We start from the raw sequence: 25099 nt of genomic DNA on the forward strand, positions 1-25099 counted from the left end.
CTATGATTGTGTTGAGCTGTTTGGTCACATTTTGGCACTTCTTTTGTCTAATTTCAATTTCAGCCATGTTAGTTCAGTTCAGTTCACTCCACCCAGAAACATCACTAAAACCTATCTTAACCTGCTTTAATTGAAATTCCAGTTATGGGACTCCTTTTGCATTGGAATTTTCCTTCTTTTTTTTAATGCCTTTTGTTTTGCTTAGTTTTTGCGCAATCTTGCATGATTTGGTCTAACATTCCTATGTTGCTGTATTTCTGCTATTGCTTGAATCAAGTGCCCTGTCTCATGGAGGAGGTGGGTATCTGTTGTTTCTTCCTTCTTTTTTCTTTCATTGTACATGTAGAGATAAGGGGAATTGGTGGATCACATATTTTCTAGACGTCACACAATTTCTCTAATTTGGGAATTACTCTCTTTTGTTTCCATGAGGCAGCCTCTCTATCAATAGATCATTTTTTTTTTCTTGTAGTAGTGATTTATTGCATTTCTATAGTCCCCTTTGCTTTGTTGGTGCCTCTAGAAGGAAACAAGCATATGAAGGTGTAGTCTTTTCTTAAGTTATGTGTTGATGCTAGTGGTTTTCTCATGGATTGTGCTCTTGTTCTCGAAGATTTCATGGATTTTGGTAGAAAGGATTGTTAATTGGCATATGATTTTTGGTGCAAGTGGTGGTACACATGACTTTTTAAGGCTATGATTTTCTTTTTTGCATCTTTCGATGGAAGTGTCGCTTACCAAAATATAGGACATATGTTGGAAATGTCGAGGGGAAATATTATAAAAATTAGAGACATTGTGGAAATATTATGAAATATGTGGAAATATGCAATAATATTTTGTAAAATGGTAAACGAAGCATTAATACATATTTCTAGACTATTATCTTATTCCCAACTATTATATAAAGCTAAGAAACTAAGATCAATAACAAATTAGTAAATGGCGATTTGCTGATTTATTATGCATTTTGATGTTTTTACAAGGTTATCCAATATTTTCTTTTCTTATTTTTAATTCTGATTTATTATAAATTCTAATATATTTATTTCACACTAGTAAATAGAAATACATTTATTCTGATTTTTTAAATATTAAAGTTATAATATGTTATGTTTTATTATAAATTTAATAAACTGATTCTCCTTTTTGTAGTATTAAGATTATGATAAATTCTGTTTTTTTATAAAATGACTGAATTTATTATGATTTTTAATACTAATTTTATAATAAATTATGATTTAGTATAAAATTTAATAAATTTATTCTGATTTTTTATTAAATATTTTTTTTGATAGATAAAATTCAATTTAGAATATGATTTATTATAAAATTTAATATTTTTTTTTGATTTTAATAAATATTTTAAAAATACTAACTAGTTAATATTTTTTTTTTGATAGATAAAATTCAATTGATTTCATTAGAAGCAAATAATAAATAATTTGTTACAAGCATCTTAAAATGAGGCGCGATGTGCAACCTCACTCATTGATATAGAAACATCATAGATTTACAATTGGGTCCAATACAACTGTTCCCTAGTTACCCCTTGTTTAGCTAGAGAATCAGCAAAAGCATTTGCCTCCCTCCCTACCCACTGTATAGTTACCTCCATCTGCTGAGTTAACCATTTCAATTTCTTCAATTCATTTTTGTAAGCCTAGATCACTGAATCTGGGTTTTTTAGCCAACCCACCACCACCTTGGAGTCCCCTTCTATCACCAAATTTTCCAATCCCAACACTCTTGCAATCTGTACACCTTGTAGGGCTGCGTACAATTCTGCCTTTAAGGAGTCTCCATTCCCCATTGGTCTTGAGAAGAGTGCTCTTAATTTTCCTTCCTTGTCTCTGATGACCCATCTTATTTCAGCTGGGCCTGGGTTGCCTTGACTACTCCTATCGAAGTTTAATTTCAGAAATCCTTCAATGGGAGGAGCCCAAACCAGTCTTGCCTTAACCTTCTGCATTGATCTAGAAGCTACTAATGGCCAATTCCGCCAAATATCATCAAATGTGAAATTTTTGAATAGTTCCACCATTTGTAGCTAGTGTATAACCCTAGTCATTACACACTCCACAATTTGTCGTTTGCTCCTTTCTTTCTCTTGGAAAATTCTGGCATTTCTTTCTTCCCGCAAGGTCCACACCACTGTTGCTTTAGTGTACTTTCACATTACTCTTCCCCTCTTCTTCGGAAACACAAAGGTAGATGGGTCAAACAACATTTTTATCTCCGTTGGCATATTCCACTTGCACCCAAACAAAGAGAAAAACCAATTCCATATATTTGTAGCAAATGAACAGGAAATTAGTAACTGGTAACAAGATTCACCATCAGGTTCGCATAGAATGCACCAATTCAGGGAAATACATAGAAAATGCCTCTTCTTTTGCAAATAATCCAGAGTGTTAATTTTCCCAAGAGCCACTTCCCAACAGAAGGCCTAAATTTTAGGGGGAATCAATGGAAACCACACTTCTTTCCAAGGAAAGGATTGAGGAAGAGGACTGACAGTTTAAAAAAAGGAGGCACAAGAAAAGGAACCTTTAGGACTTGGGAACCAAATTCTTCTATTTGGACAAGAAAACACTAAGCAAACACTATCAAGGAGAAGGAGAAGCTCTGACAGACAAGTTGCTTTCTCACCCCTCAAACCCCTACGAAATCCGAGATCCCAATTAAGACTCAAAAGGCAAAGAAGGAAGAACCAAAAAATTTGAAATGACCTTATTTTTATACAACGAAATAAATACAAAGAAGGAAAAACCTCCTTTAAAGGCCGATCACCAAACCAAGTGTCTTCCCAGAATCGAATTAAATTCCTTGAGCCAACATCATACCTGATGTACTCAAGAAACTAAGGGAGGAGGCTATGAATTGCTTTCCAAGGTGCTGCCAAGGTAGCCCTATGTGATACACTAGTGTCCCAACCATTCTCCAATCTACCATGTATATTTGCCACTACTTCAACCCACAAATTTTCTCTCAAGAGGCCATCTCCATAACCATTTCCCTAACAGAGCTGTATTCTTCTTCCTTATATTCCCTAGACCTAAACCACCTTCTTTTGCTAGACTTGGCTGTACAAAGGTAGTATAGTCCTTTTATGTTTAGTTATATATGAGTTGTTTAGCTGATGTGTTTCACTTAAGTGAGGGCACAGTGGTAATTCTTGTATACCTTAGAAGAGTATAAATAAAAGAAGGGCCATCTAGAGGGATTTGAAATTTTCTCTCTAGTTCGGCTGCGACCTTTTCTTCTTCTCTTTCTTCTGATCTGAACTTATATGAGCATCTAATCTGAGTTTTATCATGGTATCAGAGCCACAATAATCAGTTCAGATCAGTCGCCTCCTTTTTTTCTCTGTTCTGCGCATTCCGTTCTAGGGTTTTACAAAATTCTCATTGATAACTAGAGAGTTTTTTAGAAAGAAAGAAAAGGATTGGTTGTTTTCTCCTTCTGGGGGTTTCCATGCCTCCAATGAGTGCAGTTGTTGTGGTTTTGTGTGTTGGTAGAAAACTCTCTACTTAGCAGTTTGAAGAGGGTTGGTTTTGTGATGGTGACAGTGCAGACTTGGTACCTTTTACTCGACAGGTACATGATCTTCGAACTAAGTTGTGGTATGTAGCAAGTTTTTCTTTTATATGTTGCAGAACTGAATATCCTATTCGTGAGGTGTGTTGTGAGGGTTTCTAGTGCTGAAACAGTGGTGAAGAGTTGTGAGTGTTGTTGCTGAAACCTGATACTAGGAACCCTAGTGGTGTTCAGTCATTCGTGTGGAGTGGTGATTCATTAGGGCAGTAGAGTGACAATCTAGTGGTATAGTTTCCCCTTGTTTTCTTGTGCAGTCATGGGAGACAACAGTGAATGCAAATCAAGTGTGATGGTGCCTTCTGATTATCTGAATGTGCAGATGACCTCTATAAAACTGAATGGTGAGAATTATGTCCCTTGGGCTAAGTCTGTTGAAGTTTTCCTGAAAGCCAAAAAGAAAGTGAAACATGTAAAGGAAGATAAACCCCTAATTGATTCTCTGGGATATGATAAATGAGAGCAGGAGGATGCTCAAATTATGACTTGGCTATGGAATAGCATGGAGTCCAAAATCAATGTGAAGTTCATGTTTTTAGATATAGCCAATGAAGTCTGGGATCATGTAAGGAAACTATATTCTAGACAAAATAACACTACTAGGGTATCAACTATACCAAGAGTACTTCAATCTGCAACAAGGGTATTAGAGTCTTGAAGACTATTGTGCCAGTATGAGAAATTAACGAAATGAGTTGAATGTTTATCATCCTCTTACACCTGATGTCAAAATTCAGCAACAACAGAGAGAGCAGTTGGATGTGACCAGATTTTTAGTAGGGCTGAAGTCTGAGTATGTACCCGTAAGGGCACAAATACTAGGTGGGTCCGCTCTTCTCTCTCTTGAGGAAGTGTTTGCTCGTCTTCAGAGGATTTTAGTTGGACCAACAGAAACTTCCACCATGTCAGATAGTGGAAGAGGAGGTCAACATGGCCATTGTAGTGGTGGTGGACCCATGTATGGTCGTGGTGGTGGTGGCATGTATAATCGTGGTGGTGGTCGTGTTGGAGGACGAGACTCAGGGGGAGCCTGTGGTAGGGGACGTGGTAATACTCAGAGAAGGTATACTCATTGTGGTATGGAGGGACATACTATCAACTTTTGCTATGGTCTACATGGCCCACCTTCAACCTGGGCAAATCATGTAGCTGTAAATGGTGGCAGCTAATACAAGAATCTCAAGTTATTGATCAAATCCCCACTACATCTACAAATGCTTCCAAAAAGGAGATGGTGAGTGTTTCACGGGATGAGTATGAGTGGTTTATTCAGGGTACATTTCAATAGAACACGACTACCCTTGCACACTTAGGTACAACTTGTTTGGCATCCACACCTTCCCGTTGGATTATAAATTCTGGAGCTTCCGATCATATGACTGGAACTCCAGGTGCGTTTTCATCCGTTTCTCCGTCCACTTCCCATTTTGTTACTCATGCCAATGGCTCTACATCAGCCATACGTGTTGTTGGTAATGTTGACACAAATTCATTATCCCTCTCCTCAGTTTCATATGTTCCCAAGTTTCCCTTTAACCTGATGTCTGTTAGTAAATTGACTAATTTTATTAATTGCTCAATAACTTTACCCTTCCTCTTGTGTGTTTCAGGATCTCAAGACGGGGATGAAGATTGGTGGAGGGCATGAAGCTGGTGAACTATATTATCTTGATGGAGGTGGTTCGACAACAACTCTTAAGTCATCTCTTTCCCCTCATCAGTGGCCTTGTAGACTTGGTCATCCATCTCTTAGAGCTCTCCAGTTACTTTTTCTATCGTTGAGTCGTCTTTCTAATTTAAATTGTGAGTCGTGTCAGTTTGGGAAACATCGTCGTGCTTCCTTCAGTCCTAGAGTTGATAGTCATACATCGAGTCCTTTTTCTTTAGTCCATTCGGACATCTGGGGTCCAAACAGAGTAGTGTCTTATAATGGTTACAAGTACTTTGTAATTTTTGTTGACGATTATTCAAGGATGACATGGCTTTACCTTATGAAAGAAAAGAGTGAACTGTTTTCTATCTTCCAGAAATTTTATGCTGAAATTTGTAATCAATTTGGTGTACATATTAAAATTCTTTGTTCTGATAATGGCCGCGAGTATTTTTCCACACCCTTTCAAGAATATTTGGAACAACATGGCATTATCCATCAAACCTCGAGTACCTACACCCCTCAACAAAATGGGGTGGCTGAAAGAAAGAACCGTTACCTTTTGGAAACTACTCGGTCCCTCGTACATCAGATGAATGTCCCCAAACCCTTTTGGAGTGATGCTGTCCTTACATCTTGCTTTCTTATTAACCGCATGCCCATGTCTATCCTTGAAGGCCAATCCCCTTTCTCTGTTTTGTTTCCCATGTTGTCTCCTTTTCCCCTTACTCTTAGAGTTTTTGGATGTGTGTGCTTTGTTCATAATCTTGGGTCTGGAATGGACAAGTTAGATGTTAGATCCACTAAGTGTGTCTTTCTTGGCTATTCCAGGACTCAAAAAGGGCATAAGTGTTATAATCCTCGTTCTTGACGTTCTTTTGTGTGTTCTGATGTTGCATTTTTTGAGTTTGTTCCTTTCTTCTTTGGGTCGGATACTTCTTCTCCTCCGTTGCCATCACCCTCTCTTCCAGTTCCTGTTGAGCATTTCGTTCCTCTTGTTCCAGTTGTGACCCAATCTTTGCCTCCATGCAACTACCTGAGAGAGGACCACCTATTTGGCAAGTGTATACACATCGTCAGGCACCAGCTCCTCTAGCTTCGTCACCGTCGACAGATCCGACAGTTGTTACCACCCCAACCCCAACCCCAACCCCAACCCCAATTTCTGATTTTGATCTTCCTATTGCTTTGCGGAAAGGTAAACACAGTTGCATTCTCCACCCCATTTCCAATTATGTTTCTTTATCTCATCTTTCGGCTTCCCATCGCCAGCTTGTTTCTATGCTATCCTCTGTCTTTGTTCCTAAGGATGTCCAGGAAGCCCTCACTTTTGTAGGGTGGCGCCAAGCAATGGAAGGAGAACTCTTGGCCCTGACTCGTACTCATATGTGGGACCTCACCACTCTTCCGCCTAGTAAGCGTGTTGTAGGCTGTAAGTGGGTGTACACGGTTAAATACTTACCTGGTGGGAGTGTTGAACAGTTGAAAGTTTGGTTAGTTGCTAAAGGTTATTCACAACTGTATGGTATTGATTACATAGACACCTCTCTGGTTGCCAAAATTGGGTCAGTTCGTGTTTTGATTTCTCTTGCTGCTATGTTTGATTGACCTTTGTTTCAGCTTGACATCAAGAATGCTTTTTTACTTGGTGATCTTCTTGAGGTGTACATGGAGCAATCACTGGGGTTTGTTGCTCTGGGGGGAGGGTGAGAAGGTATGTAGACTTAAGAAAGCTATTTATGGACTTAAACAATCTCCCCGTGCATGGTTTGGGAGATTTAGTGAAGTGGTGAAGAAGTTTGGAATGAAACAGTGTCAGGTTGACCATTCCATATCCAATTATGAATCAAATGCTGGGAAGATTCTCTTGATGGTATATGTAGATAACATTGTTATCACAGGCAGTGGCAGACTAGGGATTGACAAGTTGAAGACTTACTTGCATTATCACTTCCAGACAAAGGATATTGGAAAATTAAGATACTTCCTAGGGACAGAGGTTGCGAGGTCCAAGAATGGTATTAATCTGTGCCAGAGGAAATATGTTCTTGATCTGCTAGAAGAAACAGGGTTGTTGGGTGCCAGACCAACTGAAACACCCATGGAATTGAATGTTAAATTGGGTAGTGATATAGGTGAGGAGTTTGAGGATCTGGGAAGGCACAAATGGTTGGTGGGTAAGCTTAATTACCTAACTATCATTTGACATGATATCTCATTTGCAGTTAGTGTAGTGAGTCAGTTTATGTAGAACCCTCAAATTCCACATTGGGAGGCAGTCTTAAGGATTGTGCGGTATTTGAAGGGAGTCCCAAGTTGTGGTTTGTTATATAAGAGTGGAGGAAGTCTTGGGATAGAGGGATATACGAATGCTGATTGGACCGGTTCCATATCTGATAGAAAGTCCACTATAGGGTATTGCACTTTTCTTGGTGGAAACTTAGTGATTTGGAAGAGTAAGAAGCAGATAGTGGTAGCAAGAATTAGTGTAGAGACTGAATATAGGGCTATGGCACACACAACATGCGAATTAGTGTGGTTGAAGCATCTCTTAGAGGAGATGGGATACTCGATTGACACTCCTATGAACTATACTATGATAATCAAGCTGTAGATTATATCTCCTCCAATCCAGTGTTTCATGAAAGGATGAAGCATATAGAAGTGGATTGCCACTTTGTACGTGAGAAGGTGCTTAGTGGAGTGATAAGTACAACATATGTGAACATAGGAAATCAATGGGCAAATCTATTTACCAAAGGGTTGAATCGGGGAAGAGTGGACTACATATGTAACAAGCTGGGACTAGATGACATACTCACCAGCTTGAGGGGGAGTGTTAGAGTCGGCTACGCAAGGGTAGTATAGCCCTTTTATGTTTAGTTATATATGAGTTGTTCAGCTGATGTGGCTCTCACTTAAGTGAGGGCCGACTAGAGTAAATAAAAAAAGGGCCGACTAGAGGGATTTGAATTTTTCTCTCTAGTTCGGCTGTGACCTTTTTTTCTTCTTCTTCTTCTCCTCCTTCTTCTCTCTCTTCTCTTTCTTCTGATTTGAACTTATACGAACATCTAGTATGAGTTTTATCATCTTCCTTTCTTTTACACACAACCTCCCATTTTATCAAGTGGTCCTTTCTAGTTTCTCCCAGCTCCCAAAGGAAATCTCTCATAATTTGTTATAATTTCTTTTCTTCTCTTGGTGGAATCGTAAAGACAGAGAGAAAGTAGATGGGTAAGTTAGCCAGAGTAGATTTTATCAGAGTGATCCTACCTCCCAAAGATATGTAACTTATCTTCCAAGCAACCAATCTCTTTTTACATCTTTCTATAACTGGGTTCCAAAACTTACTTTCCTTCGGGTTTGCACCTAGGGAAAGCCCTAGGTAGGTCAGAGGCCATGGGGTGATATGGCATTCTAAGCAATCTGCTATCCTATGTAGGCCCATCCCCTCCATATTAATCCCTTCTATGCAATTCTTGTCCAAATTGATTTTCATATTTGACACTTTTTCGAACTTCTTGATTAGATTTTTCAATCTCCCGACTTTCCTAATGTCCCCTCCACAAAAAAATAATGATATCATCTGCAAATTGGAGATGAGTAAGTGGGACATTGTCTCTACCCACTCTCCAACCCCTAAATTCATCTTCTCTGTCTGCCTTAGAGAGAAGTTTACTGAAGACATCTGCCACTAAAGTAAAAGGGAAGGGTGGTAGGGGATCATCTTGCCCTAACCCTCTACAAGCCGGGAATAAGTCTTTTACCACTCCATTAACAAGGAAAAATGACAAGATCGTACACACCCAAAGCATCCAATTGCACCATCTCTCCCCAAACCCCGTTGATGCAGAATTTCTTTCAAAAAACCCCAATCCACCATATCGTAGGCCTTTTCTAGGTTCAATTTGCACACAAAACCTTCCTTCCTAGATTTCTTCATCTCCTCTACACATTCATTGGCTATTAGAATTTGATCGACTATTTGTCTCCCTTGAACAAAAGCTCTTTGATATTGACTGATGAGGGAAGGGAGAAATACTTTGATCCTCAATGATAGGACTTTAGCAATTATCTTGTAAACACTAGTCACAAGACTAATGGGTCGGAAATCCTTTGGATGGATAGCATCACCTTTCTTTGGAATCAAGGCCAAGAAAGTTGCATTAACTCTAGGGGTAACAATATGTGTATTTGAGAATTCCTTAAAGACTTTTAGTAAATCATCTTTCAACACTTTCCAACAATCCTGATAGAAAGCCATTGTTAATCCATTGGGCCTGGTGCTTTAAACCTATTCATGGAGAACACAACCTTTCTTATTTCTACTTCCCCAAAATCTATTTCCAGCCAATTTGCTGCCTCCTCATCTAGCAAAGGCCACTCCAAACCTTCTAATCTCAATCTATCCTCCAGAGATTTCCTGTAAAGGGATTTAAAGTGGTCCACAAAGATACTGGCAATTTCATCTTGATTTGAGATTAGTTCTCTATTGATTTCCAACCTAGCCACAAAGTTTTTGCGCCTTCTTCCATTGGCGATCGAATGAAAGAATTGTGTATTCCCATCCCCTTTATCCATTTTTGTCTTGACTTTTGTCTCCAAGATATTTTCTCTCTCTTGAGGACTTGCTCCAATTCTTTTTTTGATTTCCATCTTAAATCCCTCTCTTCCGCACAAAGATTTCTCTCAATTTCCACATTGTCCAACTCTTCAATCTGGGAAATTAGAGTCAGTTTCATTTCTTCTAACCTTCCAAAATGATCCCTATTCCACTCCTTTATTTTAGACCTTAATCTTTGCAATTTCTTATGGAATTTGATTCCTTCCCACCTTATTCCTTTTAGTTCCTCCTTCCACCAATCCTCCACTTTCTGAATAAAATCCGGATGCGTCAACCACATGTTTTCAAATTTGAAAGGAGCAAGGCCATGTAATAAGATTTCTGTTCCTAATCTAATGGGGTGGTGATGTGAAGTGACTCTAGGCAATGCCCTGGAAGCCAAACCTTCCCAATGATTTTCCCTTCCTCTATTAAACAGAAATCTATCCAGCTTTGATCATAGTGGGTTTTCCTGAAAATTGGACCAAGTGAAATTGGATTGCAACAGGGAAATCTCCTTCAATTCACACAAATCTATGAATTCATTAAATTTCCTCGTACTAGTGGTGATAGACTGATTGGGATTAGAAGTTTCATTGGAAAATCTTATCACATTGAAGTCCCCTCTCAAACACCAAGCACCTTCCTACAAACCCCAAATTGCATACAGTTCCTCCCACATATCACTTCTCTCTCTATCCATAGACATTAGTTAAAACCCAAATGAATCCATCCTCCACGCTCTCGAATTTTACTGATATAGTATACCTACCCATCAATTCTTCCATTGCTTCAAACACTTCATCCTTCCACAAAATCACTATACCCCCTGAAGCCCCCCAAGATGGAGGTTCAACCTATCTTATTCGTCTCGCTCTCCACAAACTACTGATCAGCCTTTGATCCAATTTTATTAATTTGGTCTCTTGCAGCATTACCACATCAGGATCCTCTCTTTTTATTAGGTCTTTTATCACACTCCTTTTCCTTGCACTCCCCAAACCTCTTACATTCCAACTAATTAATTTCATGTTTTCACTTTTAAATTTGAACCATCTTTTTATTTTTCCTCCCTACATTTGTTGCTTCCGTCTATCTCCTCTCCCACTAAATTTGATATCAACCTTTCCACTTCTGTCTTTTTCTTCTTCCGCTTTTTGTTTTTTTCTTCATTCTTTCTAGAAAGCTTCTTTGTCTTCTGGAATCCTTTATCTTCTATTTTCTCCCTTAAGGTTGGGTCACCCTTTTCTTGCACACCCTCTTGACTTGTCTCTTCCTTTTATTTTCCAATCCTCAAGAAGCTCATTAATTAAGCCCCAAATCCTTTCCACTTCTTCCCTCCCCCTTATCTTCTACCTCTCCCTCTTCTAATCTCACAGTCCCATCTCTACCCTTTCTCCTTAACCAATCAGGCTGGTTAGCTGGTGTACCTGTTTTAGGCAGAGCACACAAATCAGTAGCCAAAACTGAACGGACACACTTACTTGGAGACATTGGATGAGGATCGAAGACAAGTGTGGTTGGGAAGTCTTGTTTGGAGCCCAGAAAATCAGAATCAGCCCCTGAAATTTGCCTGTGTTGAGTGGGAGTGGGATCATTAACAATTCTGGCTGCGCCTAAAACCTTTTCAAGTGCACCCCTCTCTATTGCCTTCATACTCATCTTCAAAGTTTCCTCTTGTCTCACTTCCTGTGCATCCTGTTCTTGCTGGAATACAGGAGGTAGTTTCTCTAATTCAGGGGAAGGTGTCATCTGCTCAACTTCGACTGCATGTACTGCCCGCCCAAATTCCTTTATTTCTTTTGTATTGGTCGACTTTTCCTTTTCTTCTCCCAAGAACAGTACTTCAGTGTTGAAACTCTCTGCTTCATTCATATCAATCCGCACTGTTTGATCTATACTTCCCAAGCTTGAGTATTCACTCAAGTCTGACTCGTACTCGCTGGAACTCTCTTCAAATTCTGAATCTGGTTTCTGCACCTTCTCCTCACCTTTACCACCACATCTATTAAGTTTTGGGTTTCGCTTTTCAGGGGAAACCAGAGTTTCCCTTTACTCTACCCAGATCATTGCCGAACACTGTTTGGTATTTTCGGTTTCCTTTTGTCACTGATTTGATTGAAGGGGAAGAAGCTGGACTAATATTATCGTCCATTAAAGGGCTTTCCTTCTGACTCACGTGCCCTTTTAAGTTGTCATATGCTGCTGCCCTTTGAGGCCCAACAACTGGGCCCAAATTAAGTTTTAAGTTACCCAGCTCCTGTTTCACCAGCCCAGGCCCATCTTTCTTATTACCCATCGCGTGATAACTTAAAGTGCCACGTAATGGGTTAATAGCCTTTGACCCTAATGGCTCAGTTCTGTTCAAATCTGATCCACCAGCTGGCTGACCCACCCCTTTCGAAATTTGAAATTGGGATTGATTCACACGTCTAGGTCCATCGGTCAGCACCTCAGCATAAGACCAGCCGTGTGTCTCATCCCTTTCTTTCCTTGCCTTATAAACCTCTTTTTTTTTTAATTCACCTTTTCCTCTCCCCAGATTTTGCCTTGCCATTTCAGTGTAATTTCCTTTCTCCTTTTCTGCATCCACTTGACTTCTTCCACGTAGCCATTCTTCTTCTACCTTCTCATCTTCTTCCCTTCTTCCCTCCCTCCAAAGCTCAGCTTCAATGGCTGTTACAAGCCAGGCTGAATAAAAAATTCCATCAACCAGTACCTTTACTGAACGTGGGATATCTTCCAAGTTTACATTACTCAAACATACTGCAGCTGAGTGGAGGTCTTTAACAAAAAAACCCTCTATTGTTTTACACAGAGTAGCTATTGAGACAAAAACATCTGAAATCCATAGGTGAAACGGTAGCCCCAAGATTTGAACAATTACTTTGTCCCTCGCATGCAGATCCTTAGAGTTAGAATGAGGAGTCCATTTTGAGACAGTCACATAGGTTGACTCCAATTGACAACACATAGCCTGGAGTTCCATTTTCTCTTCTACTACTAGAAGGGCCTTACACGGTTACACTTTTCAAAGGGGGTTAAAATAACCGTACTGCTTAACTTCAGCTTCTTTAGGAACTCTTCAGCAATTCTCTTCCAGTCCTTCGGTGGGGCTGTTAAGGTAACAATAAATTTCTTCTCCCAGTCATTCTTGTGCATGTTGCAAACCATTCTACAGTCCTTTGCTGCTTGAGCCATGAGCTGCATTTCTGTTACCTTTACTGGCAGTTCCTTCTTCTCCCTCACTGTAGAGCCTCCATAAACCCCCTGTGTTTCTTCTACTAGCTCCCTTCTACTTTCTTCTCTAGCTTTCTCCCATGTAATGAAGTCCTTCAAAATCCCTGAAACTTCTTCCCAGCCTTTCCATTTCTTACCTTCAGGGAAAAAGACTATCTGCTTTTTTCCTTCCCCAAAGAATTCCATAAGCACCACGTACCTTCCTTTAGGATTCTCCCTTCTTTCTTCTATATACCTCCTGCCATTAATCTCAATTGAATCTTTGTATTCAGACTTCCTACTCACCTGAACAGCATCTTCGATGAAGGTCTGAAACCACACAAATGCTTCTTCCCCTACCAGCAACACCATGGCCATATTAATTTCTCTTAAAGCTTTCTTCCCTTTCACCCTGTAACTTTCAAATAGGAACTGCTTTGCTTCCACCCTTGGAGATCTTCTTTGAGCCTCAGTCTGCTGAAACCTCCCTTCCTCCATACTACTTTCCCTCGCTGAAAAACCTCCCAGCGATTGAAGTGTTGAACATACTAACTAGTTAATATTTTATTACTTGAAAAATATTTTGTTTTATATTATAAAGTAGTTAATTTTTTGTTAATTCTTTTTTATAAATATTTTATTTGAAATATTAAATAGAAATTATTAATGGAATAATTTATATTAATATACTTTATTATATTAATATAATATACTAATATATTATATTATTAATGTACATTAGTTGACATCTTGTCGACATAATAGGAAAAACTATCTTTTTTTTTTGGTTATTTGGACCGATTTGATCGAAATTTCCGAAATATAGGAAATGTCGACCGAAATAATGTAATTTTTATACTACCATCCATTTTCATGTCATTGAGCCTCGACATTGACATATGTTGGGCGGCATTAGCGAAATGTCACGACATTTGAAACCATGGTTTCTATGTAGTAGGGTATGAGAATTTAGGATTGAAACAATGAATTGGAAGAAATATGTAGAATTAAGATGATAGGTGGAATGACCTGACTCTACTAAATGATAATATTATTGGACAGATTATGGTAATGAGAAATTAAAAGAAAGCCTTACAAAGGAAAAAGAAGTGTAGTTTCTATATTAGATAAAAAACAACAAACTAATACAAAAAAATCGACTACTTATTGATCCAACACATAAGTTGGATGAAAGAATAAATTTTGCCAAGAAATAAAGGAGAAGATATATTTTTTATCAATAACAGAATCGGTTCTATTAAAATAAGAATTTAGTACAAGGGAGAGGGGTAAAACTCTTAGCCCTCCCCAAAAGAAAGATTACTGTACAGCCCAAAATAAATCATTCCTTCCCACCACTTGTTTAGCAAGTGAATCGGCAGCATGGTAAGTGTTATGGGCCCGGGCGTAGGATCTCGTCATAGGTCGGTCCACGGGGAAAAGCTTCTGTTTTCCCTTGTTCCTCCCCTTCCTAGCTGAACCTATCTTGGCGTCCTAGAGGGTGATTTGTCCAAGAGATCACCGAACTCTCCTTTTACTCTCTTTCTTGACTGGAAATTTGATATCCTCATTCAATAATGGGGTCTCCTTAAATAGGAGATTACAAGAGTCCTAATCAAAGGGAGTCTCCTTGCTGAATAGGGAGACTTCCAGTTCTATCTTGCTAAGGATAAGATAAGCTAATCCTAATCTGATAAGCTACTAACAAGATAAGCTAATCCTAATCTGATAAGCTACTAACAAGATAAGATAAGAGCAATAGAATAAGATAAGAACAATAAGATAAGAACAAGCAAGATGATCTAATCTAATCTAGATAAGGCTACTGTTGCCGAACTGGGTAGGATGAGAATCATTGAATCACTGCTGTTGCTGGTGGTGGGTCAGGTGCCTGTTGCTGCCGGTGGCGACGGTACGTCTTCCCGAGGAATGCGTCCATTACTCCCCTCCTGGACTACGAGCTTGTCCTCAAGTTCGAACTCTGGATATGTGGCGTGAAACTCTGGCAATGGGAGCCATGTGGCTTCGGTCGATGGTAAATTACACCATTCTACCAAGAGTTCAACAGCAACACCAACAAAGAGCTTAGCTGACTGATCAGGAAACAAGTTGCATAAGATGTTGTTCTGAGGTCCTTCTTGAGAGCCTTCAATCCCAACACATACAACATTCAACTTCAATAAGTATTCAAACCTCAGAGTAACCGGTTTTGCAGGCTTGGGATTTGAAACCTCATCATGTATATGAAGGATGATTTTAAGAGGATGAGATCGATAGATTTCTGATTGGTCAAGGTTCTCTTTTCCAATAACCTTCTTTGGCTGCTTTCTCCTTCTTTGGCCCTCCTCTTCCTCATCAGGCGCATCATCCTCCAACTTATTCATTTCTGTATTTGTAGAAACACCATTGTCCTTAATTGCTTGCTGGTGGGCAAAGGCTGAGCATCCTTCATGCTTCCTATAATTTCCAATTCAATACTCTCCCCAAATGCCTCCTGAGCTAGCAATTGTGAGTAAATCACATAGAGTGGAGGTGGCAGTAATTCTGCTAAATTATGCTGCTTTAATTTCTTTGTATGCAGAACCCCTAGTTGGTGTTGGACAGGCAAGGATGCTTTCTTCAGAGATTTCGGGAGACTCGAAAGGAATTTCTTTCGGTGTGCAATGGTCTCCATAAGGCTTTTCTTGTGTTGCTCCAGTTTCTCATGAAGTTTGCAGAGTTCTTTTCGCCGGAAAAGCTCAAAGTTAAGCTGCTTTAGCATCAGGTCATGTGCACTGTCTTTTGCTAGTACAGATCCTTTAATATCTTGAGGGGCTGAACTGAAAAACTCTTCCTCAGGCACAAGTTCAATATCCGGATACTTTGACTTGAAATCTTTGCGCACCTTTATGGCTTTCACAAAATGAATTTTCTCATACATCAAATTGTGAAGCTGGAATGTAGTGAAATCTACTGGTGCCTTAGCACGTTCTGTTTCTGCTTTAACACGATCTTCTTCTAGCAATATAGAATGATTTACCTTATCCCAGTCATCTGTCCGTTGATTCTGAAAAAATTGCTCGTAGCGATACAGCCAGCCTAAGGGGTCTCCGTTGTCGTTGTACGACGGGAATTCCAGCATGCTGTACTTGGGGATGACTGCGGCTACCAGGGCGACGACTTGCTGTTCGCCGGACGACCCCGTCAAGTCTGGTCCGCGGCTGTTTGTGGTTACAGCCCCTTCTAGATTCCTCTCCTTGTTAGAGAAATACGATTCCAGCAAGCGTTGCAGCTCTCGGATATCGTCTTTGACCTCGCGAACCTCCATGCTGGTTTCCACGAGCCTATGCTCCAGTTCGTGGACCCTGGATGATAGCTGCTCCAGATCTCCCTTGACGATTGGCTCTGATACCAAGTTGTTATGGGCCTGAGCGTAGGATCTCATCACGAGTCGGTCCATGGGGAAAAGTTCCTGTTTTCCCTTGTTCCTCCCCTTCCTAGCTGAACCTATCTTGGCGTCTTAGAGGGTGATTTGTCCAAGAGATCACCGAACTCTCCTTTTACTCTCTTTCTTGACTGGAAATTTGATATCCTCATTCAATAATGGGGTCTCCTTAAATAGGAGATTACAAGAGTCCGAATCAAAGGGAGTCTCTTTGCTGAATAGGGAGACTTCTAGTTCTATCTTGCTAAGGATAAGACAAGCTAATCCTAATCTGATAAGCTACTAACAAGATAAGCTAATCCTAATCCGATAAGCTACTAACAAGATAAGATAAGAGCAATAGAATAAGATAAGAACAATAAGATAAGAACAAGCAAGATGATCTAATCTAATCTAGATAAGGCTGCTGTTGCCGAACTGGGTGGGATGAGAATCATTGAATCACTGCTGCTGCTGGCGGTGGGTCAGGTGCCTGTTGCTGCCGGTGGCGACGGTACGTCTTCCCGAGGAATGCATCCATAACAGTAAGATAATAAAGGAGAAGATAAAAAAAAAAATCAGAATAGGTGTTCTTATCCTGACGTGATTAAATAAGGGCTTAGCTAAGGGTGCTTGCATGGTAAGATTATAATGCTACAATGTAAAGATATATGAATGATCCAAATAAGCAGCAATCCAAAGACAAGTATGTTATTTGCTTATTGAAGTCCCTCTGAAATATATTATGGAAACTAGGAAGAGGACCCTAAAATTCAAGTCTTTCTTCAGGCCCCATTTTCAGTTTCCTGTATTCATTTTAGAAGAGGCGCCTGTTCATCTTGTCACCTTTACTTAATTTTCAACCCATTTTGACATGGTTCAGGTCTGTTATTTGTTTACTTTTTTAAGCTAAAACATATTAGATAAAAGAGGCATGCCCAAATACAGAAATTACATGATTAAAGTGATAAAAACAGGCATTCGAAAGTGGTACTTCTAGGTTCTAGTTTCCCGTAATGCTGTATATCTTCATGAACGAATATATGTACTTTATTTCAGTTTCTTCAGTACCTATTCTTGTCTACTTCCATTATTAAATTATTGATTGATTAGCGCTCATAATTGTTCTCTATACAAGTATATCTTGACATGTATAAGAAATTAGCCTAATTCTTGTTTCTAAGTGATGCCATGGATGTGAAACTCAGGTGAAAATGGTGCTGAGATTGTAGCCAGATTGAAGCGAGACTTGCTTCCAACACTGAAAAATGGTCTTATGTACTGGCCCATGTGCGACTTTGTCACATTTAAATTCATTCCTGTCCACCTACAGGTATGTTTGAGATTGTTGTCAAAATAATTCTTTGTTGGGATGGATGGTGATGGAATATTTACACTGAAATTGGTTCTATCTGGTAGGGGTGTAATTGGACTGGATTTGGTCCAATCTGGTCCAGTCCAATGTGAGTCCATTACAAATGGACCTAGTCCAATCCAGTCCAATGAATATTTTGGACCATTTTGGACCAGCCCAGAGACTGTCCAATCTGTTCAAATTCCTGTTAATTTAGATTAGTTTCAACTCAAACCCGGTCCATTGACACCTATGTTCTTATCTTCTATCAATGGACCATATATTGGCTCAATCCAATATAAATTCATTATGGATGGACCAGGTCCAATCCAATATGTCATATTAGTCCGTCCAGTCCATCCAAATTCAATGTCTTATTGGTCCGTCCAATCCATCCAAATGGATTTTGATTTGGACAGAGTCCAACCCAAAACCGGTCCATTGACACCCCTACTATCTGGGATACTTTCTAGCCAAAAAGTTTATTTTAACCATCTCATTGTGTGTTCTTTCCTTGAACAAAAAATAATTAGGTAAATAAAATCTCCATCCAGGGTGGTTTCTGTCAAGGAGACCTTGTTGGTAGTTCATTGTAGCGTGGTCCATGTCCCACATGAACGATATACCATGCTTATGATTTTATTTATCTTGATGGTGAGATGGTAGATCATTTATGTTTGTTATCTTGGAATTTCTGTTTTGGCAGCCATTAATAAGCAATTCATTTTCCTATCTATGGACAATCTATATGACATACATGGCAAGCTTAAAGAAGGCAAATGCAGAGTAGTACCTCAGCTGATTGCTCATCTTTGTCAGGTCTGGGTGTTTGCTCATGTTAGGGATCTCAGATGGCTCAACCAGAACTTATATCTAACCTTAGCTGCATACGAGATAAATGTAGCTTCCTTTTTTTCAGTTTCTTTTGGGTTCTGTTTTTGGTGGCACTCCGTCCGATTCTATCAACTATCCAAGCGGCAGGAAAGATATGCTAGGAGAATGTGAAGTTCATAGGAGCAGATACAATTTTCAGTTGGATCAGGTCTTGAGAACGAGGTTCAAACATCTAGCTTACAAGTTACAACTTCACGTGTTGATGAGAAGGTGAAGTACATTATTAGAGGATTTACACAATTGAGATAATTATTTTGTACAAATAAAAAATAAGGAAGAATTTATGATTTTCTGATTATTTCTCTTAGATGTTGTATTCACATCGCTTTATATATTGACTATCTCATGTTAAGTACCAAGTAGGCAAAGAGACATACACGAACAAGAATGAGGTGAGTTTGTGTTGGATTAGGCCTTACAGTTTGTTTACCCGAAAAAAACTGGTATTAGCCCTTCAGATAAATTCTGAAGAGAAAATGAGGGCCCACCCGAAGGGGTAGCACATGATAGAATCTAACAGTTGGTCCGAAAGATGAAGCCCAAACTACCTTTTACCCTAAGTTAGCAGTATATTTCATTGTGTGCCTTCATGATTCATATTTTGCAAAATAGACTTGGCATGTTTTGGAGGTGGTTGTATGATCCGACTACTTCCAATCGGGTTCAGTATTTTTGTTTCTCAAAAACAAAAACATATTGACGAGCAGCCCTCAGCTCAGCGTCAGTGTAAGACATGGATTTCCATACTTTGTACATTTTCATTTAGAGGGCCGGGTCGGGTCGAAGGCATTACTTAATTTACATTGGACTCTGTAACCAATTAAGAGTGAACACGTCAGTGATTCGTACAATTAGGGGCCATTGGTGTATTCCTCTTTGATTTGATTACATATAGTCGTTGTACACGACTACACGTCTTTGTTTTTATTTATAGAAGCATAGCAGATGTATTTATACATACATTATATAACTGAATACGCGTCGGAGACTGACCGAAAGTGTAGGTAATAGTGGGCATGGTTTAGCAAATCATATGGAGCGCGTATAAATATTCCTTTTTGAGGGGAAGGGGGCGTAACTGATATATGTCTTGGCAGATTCATAGTGAAAATTAAATTGCTGCGTTCATACTTAATGTACTTTGAGAATCAATAAATCCGTAATTTTGATCAATTGTTTCGTCATTAATGCTGCAAAATGTGATTGTCCAGACCAGTCCTTGATTATAGGGTAGGTGCTGGTTGTAGGAAGACAGAAATCTATTCCGGGGAATTCAGGTCTTATCTATTTCACTCAGTGAGCACTACTCAACCCACCCAGCTTGATGCTACATCATGTAAGTTTGATCATCTCATTGTAAATATTCCGCATGCAGGACTGACAGAGTTAAAGCGTACAGATAATATTATTCATATATATATATATATATATATATATATTGTAATGCATTACTAGGTAATCTTACAGAGACAGCTAGAGTTTCTTTTCTGGGTTTCATATGGGTTAAATATAGATAACTCATTACTGTGTTGATGTGAAGGGACGCCGGACGTCCCTTCTTCTGGACTTTAATTAATTTATGTTAGGTACTCGAGCAATTGTATCCACCAGTTTCTTTTTCTGGTCACATTTCATTGAAGAGACGTGCTTGCTTTACAACTGTTTATTTACACAACCCCCCGTCTAGCTCTGTTTTACTTACTAAAGAAAATGCGAGAATAAAATGGTGATAGGGACGGTAATGCGTTTGGATTATGTTAGATGAAGTCATGCATCTTTACTCATTGCAAGTGACAACTATGGACGTGTTGAGGATAACCATCAACTCAGACAATCGTTTCTAAAAGTTTTAGGTTCTCTGTCATTCATCTACCCAGGCAGCTGCTTCCTCCTAGATCTGTCGAAAGAGGTGGAATCGAGGATGTATGGGGAATACAATAATCAATAAGGTAAGAATAGAAAGGGACCTTTTTATGAATTATGACCGGACAATGATTCAACCCAATAAAGTAAAACACTAAAACCCCATTGGTAAGATGGTAACAGTCTTACTAGGCCAGAAGCTCCACCAGTATACTTGTCTCCTTGTGAGATTCAACTAAGCAGATACTGATGCTCTCCTCAATAATTTTCCCCCTTTTTGGAATTTGGATAGGTGACAAGAAGACAGAGGCTGTATGGAGACCACGTGCATGGAGGACAATCCATTTTGTAATTTTCTTTTTCACTCTTTCATACTCCCTCTCTCTCACTCTGAGTTTTTTTTTAGTGCATCAGTTCATCTTTTCCAAGTGCAGTTATTACCAGACTATGGCATATAGAAAAAAACAAGTTTGTTATATTATGTATCTGTGTCTTTTGACTAAATTTAGGAATAATGGGTAGCAACTTGCAGATCCTCCTCCAGCAATTCATCAGAGCTGGAACATTGATCAGCCTTCTGTAACTCTAGAAGGACTTCACCAAAAAAAGCACATTGAAATGGAGAGTTTGATGATGTGGGGGAGTTGATAAGTCCATTCTTTGTAGACAAACTAAGATATCAGGAATCAAGATCTCATGATCATTTTATTCTTTTTCCAGTACCCATCTCTTCAAGAGAAGACAAGAAAGTTGGGAGTTAACTAGTCCCGGAGAAAACATATATCAACAAACTCGAGCTTGTTGATCATGCATCTTGGACAGAAGTAGAAGAAGGTCCATGTATAAATGAACAGCCGACCATGCAAAAGAATCTACTTGACAATCAACTTCGATATCCATCAAAAGAGCAAAAAACAAATCCCTTTTTAATAGAAAAAAGAAGAAAAGAAATATGGTACTCCTTTCATGTTTGTGGAACTCATTTCACAGTCCTTGAACCTTATAAAAAAGGCCGATTTTGATATTAATAAAAAGGCCATTAGTAAGCCAAAAGTTTGAAAAAGGCCATTTTGACCCTAAAGTTTGAAAATGGGCAACCTTAATAAAATTAATTAAGTAAATTATTTCAGTGTAATTAATTTTTAATTTACTTAATTAATAAAGTTAATTAATTAAATGACCCTAAAGTTTTAATTTATTTAATAAAGTTAATTAATTAAATTAAATAAAGGGACATTTTACATGTAAAATGACAGTTCATTTTATTGACAAATTCAGTTATGTTTCAAAGATAATTTCAAAAACGGTAAGTTGGGGAAAACTTTATTTTTTGTGGACCAAATTACCCTCAGTAATAAACCCACTCATGATCATTTGTGTTCGTCTCTCTCTCATTTTCGTTCCCTCACTGTCCCTCGTTGTCATAGGTGATGAAAAAAACATCAAACATTGTTCTACGAGATTGGAGCAGTCTGTGAATCCGTGAATGAATGAGTTTTTTTTTTTTTTTTGATCTTTTTATCATTTTGTTCTCAGTTTTCACTGCCTTCCAAGTTCCTAATTTCAAAAAACGTCTGCAACACTGCTCCATTCTCAGCTATATATCGTCCTTTTATCTGTTCAAATCTCCCAATCTCAGGGTAAGCTAGTAACCCATTTTGATAGATGTTGTGCAACCATTGCGTATTATTTGTTTTTGAATCATCACTAAAAGTCCAATCTTGGATAGAAACGTTGGATACCAATACCGATTATAGTTGATGTGGGAAATATTGCTTCTAGTGAAATGTTAGATCCTGAGTTGGAAAGCAAATATTATGTAGAACTAGACATGGTAAAATCGAATCATTAAAAACTAGAAGAACCCACCATGGATCACTTGATTAAGATGTCATTTCTCATCAAGTAAAAAAAAAAAAAATCTAACCAGAGGATTAACTCGATGAACTCCTCTTCTCTGTAAATCACTCACTCTGTTCGTTGCTTTTAGTGTGAACCCAGAACTAAAGAGATGAATAAACTATTCGATCAATAAAAATATAAATTCCGACCGAAGACAAAGAATAGGGGCCTAGATGGGATCACAAAGAAACCCTAAACTTGAAGGGATATGGAAAGAAGGGAAGAAAACTTCGGTAGTTTTAATTAAGGGGTTCGAAATTTGGAAGTGTTAAAGTAGACACAAATGGGGTTTTTTAGTTTGCAAACTCAGGTTCGTGTCTTGCATCTTGCTATGACAAACTCTTCTGTTTCCTTTTTTTTTTTTTTCTAGCCCAGGTAGGTATTTCACAACTGTGTTGTCTTTGATATTGGATGCAAGAAAAGGTTGATAGAGGAAAGAAGAAAGGATTGAATTAAAACTAAACCTGGGCTGAACGGAATAAGGAATATGACCAAGCAAATCGTTTCTCTCGTAAGTGTGAATCGTCTCTCCTCTTTGAGAGATATGAAACGGTAATGTTGCTTTTGTTTGAGCTTTCTAGAAAATGTAAAGGTAAAGTGGCGAATTGAAGGGTAATCCTGATGTCATCTTCAAATTGTTCTTATATGCTAGAAACCCTTTTTTTTTTAGAAAATGAATATTGAAATTCAAATGAAGGAGACAATGAATAGTGATGACAAGTGGTTGCTTTCGAATTTCATGAGGGAATTTAAGGAAGGACATTTTGGTCCAAAAAAATTAACTTTTGTTCTTATCACTGTTTTTGCAATTTTTTTAAACGTATATCTGATTTAGCCATTTTATCAAATTTTATTATTATTTTTTGTACAAAGCCCTTAAAATAAAATATATTAAGTAAGATAATCAAGTAAATTAAACAATTAAATCATTAAAATAAATTAATTAAGAAAAAAAGATAATTAATCTAAATAAGTAAATTAAGCCAATTAAGCAAGGTAACTTAAAAACCGACCTAGAATTGGAACCGTTCTAGCCACTGATTTCTGGGTTGATGGTTCAATCGTTTAGTCCGAATAGACATGTTCCAACTAAAAATATAAAAAATAATTAAAATAAAAATGGACAAAAACTGTAGAAGGGGTCAATGGTTCGATTGCCTGGGTTAGTGGGTTGTTGACCAAATCAACGGTTTTTAACCAATCACCATGTTAAAAGTGAAACAAAACTAGTTGCCTAGACGATTCCTAGGCTGAACGGTTTGACTATTTGGGTCAATGACCGTTCAAAAACACTAACCCACAATGTAACCACTTTGGTCACCAATTTCTAGATCAACAATTTGATCGTCTAGTCTAAATGAATCAACCTATGACATTTAAAAAAATAAAAAGTAAAATATAATTAAAACAAAAAATGACTAAAAAACCATTTACTGGATCCAACAATTTTATTAGTTCAAACATTCGGGATAATGATTTATTAACCAACTCAATGTTTTTTTTGACAAATTCTAAGCCAAGTATAAAATGGAATTGGGCAATTAATTGACTCCTAGGTCGAATGGTTTGACTTCCTCTAGGGTATAAAATGGAACTAAGCAATTGACCAATTCTTGGGTCGAACTACTGACCCAAATTGTTGAACTGCTAAACTGTTCAATTTGGTAAATGGTTCTTGTGTCATTTTTTTTTTTTTTCAAAATGTTATGATTGATCCATTCAGACCAAGCAATTGAACCATTGACCTAAAAAATGGTGATAAAAGTGGTTCCATTTTAAGTTGGTTTTTAAAGCCTTACTTAATTGGCTTAATTTACTTATTTAGATCGAATTAAATTTAATTAATTAACTTTACTTCTTAATTAATTTAATTTACTTGTTTAATTGCTTAATTTACGTAATTGGTATACATTTTTTTAATTTACTTAATTAAGTAAATTAAATACTTATGGGTCATTTGATTCAATCTGTTCGCAGCACTATTTTGACTTGAACTTCACATAAGAAAAAAAAGGTGCCTATCGTATGCAGCCTATTGACATGATCCTCAAAAGGTTGAAAATTTTCATATTTGTATGGGAAATCAAGATTGTTTTTCATACCGTTGCTGTGTTCTGCTGAAACGTCTTTTTTTTTTTTGGTAGGTAAAAATCAAGTCCGGATCTGGTCCCAACAACCATTGCAACTGTACATCCGCAATGAAAGACTGTGGAGATGTTCCCAATCTATGGCTGCATGCAATGGCTGTTGGGACCCTGTGTTGGGACAAGATCCGTAAAAACATTGGGGTTGACAAATACAAATGTGCGAGATATGTATTGTCAGTTTGCATTTGAGAGTCACTTCAAAGAACTTCCAATTTGACTTCATGCCTGTTTCAACTATAAAAGCCTGAAATAACAGCTGCATGACAATTTGTATGGATTAACCCAAAACGTTTCAGGTAGAAACAGCACTAAAGGAGTTTACATTGGCGCCCCACAATGTCCCACATCACAGCCCCGCCGTGTATTGAAAACATCTTCCAATGGTAATATCAGAACTGATAGTGTGGACATGAATATTTTTCACGTGACAACTTTATTTTATTTTATTTTATCTTTGAAGCACCTC

The 25099-nt window shown here is 38.2% G+C and overlaps 1 protein-coding gene and 1 pseudogene across 2 annotated transcripts in view; one reads left to right on the forward strand and one right to left on the reverse strand.

Annotated features, from left to right (window-relative positions):
- The window catches only part of LOC148877348 (Peroxisomal membrane 22 kDa (Mpv17/PMP22) family protein), a 29660-nt gene extending 10580 nt beyond the window's left edge, over positions 1-19080 (forward strand). Inside the window, exons 3-5 of one of the 2 annotated variants that reach the window (XM_088985374.1) lie at positions 17682-17806; positions 18534-18646; positions 18747-19080. In XM_088985374.1, coding sequence (XP_088841500.1) covers positions 17682-17806; positions 18534-18617 — 209 coding nt within the window. In that variant the 3' untranslated portion in view covers positions 18618-18646; positions 18747-19080. Of the gene's footprint in view, positions 1-17681; positions 17807-18533 lie in introns of both variants that reach the window. The other variant, XM_088985364.1, reaches the window with a different exon arrangement.
- Positions 12855-16494, reverse strand: LOC148877349 (uncharacterized; annotated as a pseudogene).
- Positions 19081-25099: the final 6019 nt, after the last annotated feature.

Source organism: Nelumbo lutea, chromosome 1, assembly GCF_056320005.1.
Source record: "Nelumbo lutea isolate HS-2025 chromosome 1, American lotus-T2T, whole genome shotgun sequence".
In the NCBI taxonomy this organism is placed as follows: Eukaryota; Viridiplantae; Streptophyta; class Magnoliopsida; order Proteales; family Nelumbonaceae; genus Nelumbo; species Nelumbo lutea.